Source organism: Pyxicephalus adspersus, chromosome 10, assembly GCF_032062135.1.
Source record: "Pyxicephalus adspersus chromosome 10, UCB_Pads_2.0, whole genome shotgun sequence".
Classification (NCBI taxonomy): Eukaryota; Metazoa; Chordata; class Amphibia; order Anura; family Pyxicephalidae; genus Pyxicephalus; species Pyxicephalus adspersus.
The window spans coordinates 58,754,729-58,762,451 of record NC_092867.1 but is presented as its reverse complement, the minus strand read 5'-3'; the positions used below and the strand labels follow the sequence as shown (position 1 = coordinate 58,762,451).

At 49.0% G+C, this 7,723-nt stretch overlaps 3 protein-coding genes across 6 annotated transcripts in view; 1 reads left to right on the top strand and 2 right to left on the bottom strand.

Annotated features, from left to right (window-relative positions):
• Window positions 1–2,132, bottom strand: part of LOC140339133 (gastrula zinc finger protein XlCGF66.1-like) — a 7,871-nt gene extending 5,739 nt beyond the window's left edge. The window contains exons 1-3 of one of the 3 annotated variants that reach the window (XM_072423715.1): window positions 1,879–2,132; window positions 277–390; window positions 32–160 (exon numbers count right to left, since the gene is read on the bottom strand). In XM_072423715.1, coding sequence (XP_072279816.1) covers window positions 32–160; window positions 277–354 — 207 coding nt within the window. In that variant the 5' untranslated portion in view covers window positions 355–390; window positions 1,879–2,132. The other 2 variants (XM_072423714.1, XM_072423712.1) reach the window with 2 other exon arrangements.
• The window catches only part of LOC140338964 (uncharacterized), a gene marked incomplete in the record, with an annotated part of 329,302 nt that overhangs the window by 9,771 nt on the left and 311,808 nt on the right, over window positions 1–7,723 (bottom strand).
• Window positions 1–7,723, top strand: part of LOC140339029 (uncharacterized) — a 150,369-nt gene that overhangs the window by 107,634 nt on the left and 35,012 nt on the right. The gene's annotated exons all lie outside the window — the stretch shown is intronic.

Genomic DNA, 7,723 nt, shown 5'->3' with positions numbered 1-7,723 from the left:
CCATAATAATCTCCCAGAATTCCCTGCTCACCTCTCCCGTCAGGAGCCCAATCATCTTCTGGGTGACTCTTAGAACCTTCTTGGTTCTCTTAGGTGTCAGGCAGTGAGGTGAAGGCACTGTGATGGTCACCTGGCCCCTGGACTTCACAGGGGGGAAACTCTACAATAAAGACCAAAAAAACTATCATGTGATACCCCAGAATCCCCCTCACCCCTTTGATTAGGTCTGCATTTTGTTAACCGTGGTGTCATGTGACCTCCCAGAATCCTCCTCACCTTCCCAGTCAGCAGGTAGATGATCTCCAGGGTGAGATTCAGTATCGTCTCGCTCATCTGACTCGAGTCCTCCTCCATCCTTGTGGTGTGGTCATGTGATCTATGTTGGTTCCTCTGTAGACAGATGGTGGAGAATTATCTGGACTTTCCTGGTTGGACAATATTAAGGTGGGGGGTGTAGGAGGGGAATATAAAGTTTGATATTGGTTTTTGCATTTCCCAGCTTTGTTCTATTACCCATCCATGTGGAAAACCTCCCAATATTAGAGCTTGAAGGACAGGTAGGCGTGTTTATGGGAGATTGAGCAATATCAGTATTCTTCTCGGCCCCGTTTAGCTGGGCGCACCACCCAGCGCACTTCAGTAAGCACCCGGCTGTCTTTGGGTGGTTACTGGTAAGTTTGGTCACAATACAGGGGTTGCCACCCGCCTACATATTCCTCCCAACCAGGGCTGAACACCGAGTATGTAATATATAGCACAGCTTAGTAGGTCGTAGCTTCAGTCAGCAGAGGTCAGTGGGTGAATATACGAGGTATATGGATTCTCATAGACGGAATAAACTTTCAGATAACTGGACAGTGGTCGCCATTCCTCTCCTCCATATGGTCTATGCCAGACTTTCCTTCAAGCTTCATGTTATAATGAAAGCAGCACATGAACACATAGGTACTTAAAGGAAGGAAAAGATACATTTATACACAGAATAGTGTTTACAATAGTATACCAACTAAAATATTAACTCATGATACTATACATAGTCCTTCTAGTAAATGTGTCTTGCCTCTTTTTCTGACGCGTTTCGCCCCAAGGGGCTTCTTCAGGGGATTAGGGAGACATATTTGGGTAACATCTATTGGTGTTTGTTAATATATGCAATGTTCAATCGAGGACTTGTGTGAGAATCCATTAAGGAGTAACAGCACATGTATGAAACTACAATTTATGTTGCGGCACGTATCAGGCCAGGTACTAGTAATGGATAGCCATCAATAAATGTATGGTTGCTCAAGACGACAGAATAAAATCTGGGTCAAATAATATTTTGACGGCAAAATATCGCAGATGTTTATTGCATATCAAAGGGAAGTAGGATTAGATGCAGGATCCCGTCTATTCCAGATAGGAGTAGTAAATTGGATATATTAAACTGTTCTGAGAGGCGTGCTGGGAAAGTCGTATGGGGGCTGCAGAAACCCTAATTAGACGGTGGAGCGGGACATCTAACATACAGACTGTAACGTACACGCGTTAGATGGTATATTATTGTAAACACTATATAAATATCTAAACCTATTTCCCTGCCCAAACAAGGCCTTCTTCTAGGTACCAGTCTGTATCATAAGGCTTGGCAAGGTTGTATTCCTTGCAGTGACAACTCTAATACACAAACAGGAAGTGCAGGGAGATTTATCACCACCAGAACTATGCCATTGGTGGAGATAGAAATCGGCTCTGATAGGGACAACTCTGTGGTAATGGTCACAATGAATCCCCCAGAGACAACAATAAAACTACAGAAGAGATGTGTCTGCTGGGGGCTGAAAAGGACACAAAGGAGGGGGGGTTACTGGGGGTAAATATAAAATAAAATCCTATTACCTCCTCTGCTGCCAGTTCCAGCAATGTCTCCTCTCTCTTCTTAACTCACCTCTAACCCGGAACTTCCTATAAACATATGACATCACTTCCTGTCTCAGTATTACCCATATCACCATCTTGTGGAGATTGTGGGAAATGCAATCTAGAAATATTTCAGCGTATGACCAAGGCCTTGTGCTGTATATCATTATAGATGGGGGGTAGAAATATATTACTGTCTGGTGTAAGTGGTAAAAGTGGTAATAATATTGGGGATTTATAGTACAGAGCTACACGCAACACCCAACAACAGGGTCGTAAACCCCAAACCATAAAATATATAATTTATATCACCCCCCCCCCCCATAAAAAGGGCTCATTTCCATGGTAATCCAACATCAAAGTAACTACAGCACTAGTAGACATGTTCTCTATCCTGGCTGTAGTTTGGCCACCAATAGAGGACCTCTGATACCTGGGGTCATCACAGCTCACCTATTACATAGTCAAGAGCATGTTGGCCTCCAAATCAATATGAAGGATTTGAGATTAAGAGGTCAACAGATTGCCACCATCTTCCCTGAAGGAACCCTTACTTACAATGGCCAGAGGGTGGGGCTGTGCACTATGCAAGAAGAGCTGTGATTTACATGGACCCCACCAGAACTCTGAAAGTGACATTACCAGCCTGCTTCCCTTCTGTAATACACTATACACTTTCAGATATGCTTTATTTCTGCCTTCCCATAATGCCCCATGCTGCCTTAACTGCCCAGCTGTCTTCCCATAAGGCACCATGCTGCCTCAAATGCCCGACCTTCTTCCCATAATGCACCCTGCTGCCCCTACTGCCCAGAATTCCTCCTATAATGCCCCTTGCTGCCTTAACTGCCCAGCTGTCTTCCCATAATGCACCCTGCTGCCTCCCCTCTTCTTATAATGCCCCCTGCTGCCTCCATTGCCCAGCCTTCGTCCTACAATAATAATTGTCTTTGTCGGCATGGCTTACAACATCAGGGAAGATCAGGCAAATAGCTGTCGGTCCTCTGCTCTGCTTCCTGTGCATCCCCGGCTTCTCTTTGGATGTGAATGGTCACTCCGCATCCCCTGTTCTGAGACTGTGCAGCTGAAGGGGATTGTGCTAAAATTAATAAGCAGAATAGTTCCTGATTCAGTCCTGCACTGCCAATGTCTGCTGGGGCATGATAGCCCCCTTGCCCCATTGTTCTATGCCTAATCTGTGCTGGAGAGTTTAGTGTGTTTTCTGTTGCTGACATTTGCCTGTTTCCTGAAAGGTTCGTATGCCGCCCAGACTGCTGGCTGTACATGTGGAATAGAATTAGACGAGTGTCATAATGTCTCCTCGGGGGGATACATACACATGAACTGTAAAGTAAATGGCTGCGTGGTCAGAGAGGGTGATCTTTCCAATGCCAGATTGTGTGAAATCTGTACGTCTCATCAGAAAATTGTCAATCCTCTACTTGTGAAGAGAGTAGAATGTAAAATCCTCTCTAACCCTGTGGGATGGAGGCATGGCATGCTGGTGTCATCCTAAAAAGGTTTTGCACCAGGTTGAAGGAACCAACCCGCATCCTGGACACCAAAGGCTTCCGGACCGGAAAATGGCCTGACATGCAAGCTGAGGAGAGACGTCACCACAAGGGACCTCCTGCCACAACCTCGGGCCGTGTCCAGGGATCCTGCACTACGGAGACATGCCACGAACCTTCAGAAGATGCGGGCTAGCTGGCCATGTAGGTAAGAACTGCTCCGTGCCACAGGGCACAAGTCCAATTTCTGTTTGGAACAGGATCACCTGTATAGGGAGTGCCCTAAATGGACAAGGTCCTATGCTGGAATACTCCGAGGCGCAGGAACAGCAGGCACCACCGGATGAGTCAATAGAAATGGACCCCTTCCCAGAGGGGAATAAGGTGAGCATAGGCTCCCAGATGCCCAGGGGCAACCTGCCCCCCAAGCTGCTCCTCCCAGCCCTCCGCCTCTCAGGCCCCTACCTTAGCCACTCGGCCCAAAACCTCCAGCAGGTCTACTGGACCTGCTCCCAAATCCCAACCCACCCCCAGGAACCGCCCCACAGCCCAAGCCACTACCCAGGCTCAACTTCCCTCCCCACAGGCCCAAGATATCACCCCAGAACCCAAACCCAGCTCCCCAGGTCAACCCAGTGCCCCAGGCCCCGCCCCAACCCACTGACATACAGTCCGTCCACACTGACCCAGAACCCCAAGCCCCTTCCCCACTCGCCCCAGAACCCCCCTCTCAACCCAGCCCCACCCACAGACCAAGCCCCTCTGCCCACAGGCCTACCCCCTGACCTCCCCTCAGAGGAGGCCTCCCCCCGCCCACTCCCCCAACAGTGGACACCCCCAGTTGGAAGAGGAAACATCCCCAGAGCCTTGCAGAGGACATAGATTTGTCCAAGAAGCGGCAGACAAACGAGGAGAAGGAGGAGGCACGCCCAGTTTACCAAGGACATCGGCGAGTACCTCAAGAACATGCCCTACAATCCCAGCCTGTTCCAACCCCCCCCCCCCCCTCCCCGGAGGAGGACACCACATTCTGGGAAATGGTCCAGACGGAGGGGACAGCCCCCCTCCTGGTGTAAGTAGTGCAGATTCGGCTGAATAGTAACTTCTCCACATATCATCATGGTTAAGATTTCAATCTTTTCCATCAATGTGAGGAGCATAAGAGACGCATTACCAAGGCAGACTGTACTTAGCTTTGTAGACACCCAACCGGGTGCCATTGCAGGAATGTGCCCTTCCCCCCCTAGGAGGTACAGTCATCTGTCCTCCCAGTGGAGCCAGGGTCCCTATTACTGGTCGGGGGGTAGAGATTGCAAGTCAGCAGGTGTAGCCATTCTGAACAGGGGTGGACGTTTCACCCTTGACACTGTGCATGAGCTCGTTTGTGGCTGACTACTGTTCATAGACAGTTCATGGGCAGGACAGCCCCCTAGGCTCTTAAACGTGTATGCCTCCCCTGAGAAGAATGAGCAGCTGGAGCTTTTCCAGACCCTGAGGACTCGCCACCACCAGAGCAGTAATAATGGGCGGTGATTTCAACTGCCCAATAGAGGAGGATGGGGCGCAGCTCCGGCATCATTGCGAAGTTGGACATTACCTCCCACCCTTTTAAAAAGAGATGGTGGCAGGAGCCTCCTTCCAGGCTCCTGGAAGCTGAACTGTGCCCTGGTGGAAAAAGAAGAGCTGATGGAAGAACTGAGGGGTGAGTATGTTAACTGGAGGCAGGACAAGAGGCATTTCACCAAAGTAAGTAAATTGTGTGTGCGAGGAAGAGGGAACTCAAGCANNTTCCAAGGTGGAACATCTCGAGAAAGGTGAGAAATGTAATTCTTTCTTTTGATGAAGCTCCAATCCGGCCACACACCCCCGCCGAGCTCAATTGGAAGGGAAGTTAGAGGCGATGGAAGTGGTCAACGACTTTTACTGCATCCTTCACTCTCCAAAAGATATTAATGGTGACGCTGCAAATAGGTTCCTATCAGGTATCACTAACACTCTTGATGCTGCAGGTGCAGCCTTCACAGATGCCTCTCTCACTTTGGAGGAACGGTCTTCTGTCGCTAAATCCTTTAGGCAAGGTAGGACCTTGGGTTGCAATGTCTCCCAGCGGAGCTCTATGTAGCACTGTGGGACCTCATAGGCCCAGACCTACTAGAGCTGTACGAGGGGATGGTGGTGGAGGGCAGAATGCCACCATCGCTGAGGCATGATTAGGTTCTTGTACAAGCAGAAGGTTCAGAAATGCGACCTCAAGAACTGAGGTCTGAAATTTGTTTGATGTATAGAGCTGTTTGCCGAGTGCATCAGACGGAATCCAGAGATCAGAGGGATCACCGCACCAGGTCAAGTGTTACATCGACGTGCTCGTCCAGCTCTGCGAAGACTTCCGCTGAGCTTCGGGGGCAAAAGTCAACTGCGGAATGTCGGAAGCCATGCTCTTGAGGAATTGGTACCTGCCTTCCTCTGAGACCATCCCCTTCAAGCCTCAATTATCAAGATACTTGGCGTCTGGTTCGGGAAAGAGGGAGCAGCCCTGAAGTCTTGGGAAGAGACGCTGTCAAAAATGCATCAGAAGTTCGGCCTCTGGATCCTTGGAGACCTCACCATCGATGGGAAGACACTGGTACTCCGCAACTAAACCCTCCCTGTGTTGCAGTACCTCGCGTAGGCCTAGCGTCCATGCACCAACACCTACAAGGCCTTCACAAGGGCAACTTTCCACTTCATCTGGGGCTCTAAGATGGACCGAGTCAAGAGAGCGATGATGTTTAAGGAACATCAGAAGGGTGGCAAGGGAGTCCCGTACATTGCAATGATGCTGAAAGTCTTCTTCACCTTCAACACTGTAAGAAGGACGTTGGTGGACTGATCTTCAACTTCTGCAGGAAACTCCATAGCGCGTTTCTTTCTCCTCCCACTATGGAGGAGCCTGGGGAAGTGGGACAGTTCTGTGCTGTACAACTGAGTTCTACTTGGACACCTTTAGGTTCATTAAGGAGAACCAGCTCCAAGATATCAAGCCGGATCTGTGGAAGCCAAAGACGATCTACAAGTAAATCCGTGGAAGGAACTCTATGGAACCTGTTCCGGGTAGGAACGCAGTCACCTGCAAAGAAATCTGAACAAACATCGGATCCAAGAGATTTACCAACAGGCACAGGGACTGGTCCTGGATAGCAGTTCAAGGAGGACTACCCCTGAGGACTTTCATTCACGCCAGGAACTTATGTAGGTACAGACACTGCCCTTTCTGCGCCATCGAAGAGGAGACAGCTTTACATGTCTTCCGGCAGTGCCCCTACGCCCAAGCCGTGTTGAAGATACTGGAACAGTAACTGAGCCAATTCATCTCGAGAACGTCCATCACATATTGCACTCTATGGTCTCTTCCATGGCCAATACATGGAAGAAGAAGTCGAAGGAGCTTGGAGGATTTTGAACTGTGCTAAGGACAATACCCCCTGGAGGGAGGGGATGTCCACTGAGGACTGCCGCAGACTGGCCCTCAGTCTGCTCAGAGATTTTCTGGAAGAGGACATCTGAGAAGAACCCCCCTTCCCTTTCCCCTCTCGCCCCCAAGCACCCCTTGTACAAAGTCACATGAACTGTAATAAAGCTGTAAGTTCTGGCCTGTAGTTTTCTGGAAGAACTCTAAGCTTTGAAGACTTGTATGAATTTGTAGTAAGAAATCCACACAGAGGGGGACATAGGATCACAAGGCCTGCAGGTTGTGTGGGCACCATCTTTGATTGAAAATCTGGAGGGCCTGGGTCTCTACACCACAAACAAACAGTGGGAGACCCGTGCAGCACAGCTACTTGGACTAGGCAAGAGTGCTATGTCTGTCCGGCTTAGTAAGGAGGAGGGAAGGGAAGTGAGGAATGGTAGGGTGGGATAACAGCTTAAACGGCAGGGTCAGCACGAGCTGCGAGGAGTTCCATCCTCAAGCCTGCCATCAATAGACAACAGCCACTGCCCCCACTGACATTTTTTGTTGTGTGTGTGTTTTTTTTTTTTATATATTTTGGATGTCATTAAGGCCGGTTACACACAAGCAAAGGTTTTCGTCCGATAATCGTCTCAGGGCTGTTATCGGACAAGAATCTTGTGTGTGTAGAGGCCTCATCGTTCAACGTCCGAAAATTATTATTTACTGCAAATAATTTGTCTTCATTTGTCTATACCAGGGATGTATAGCGACAGGCAGAACAAAGAAATACTCCTCCCCTAGATGGCAGCAGGTAGCTAACCCGTCTATGTGACATTTTTGTTTAGTGGTGTTCCATGGGGTTTTTCTAATATAAAATATGTGC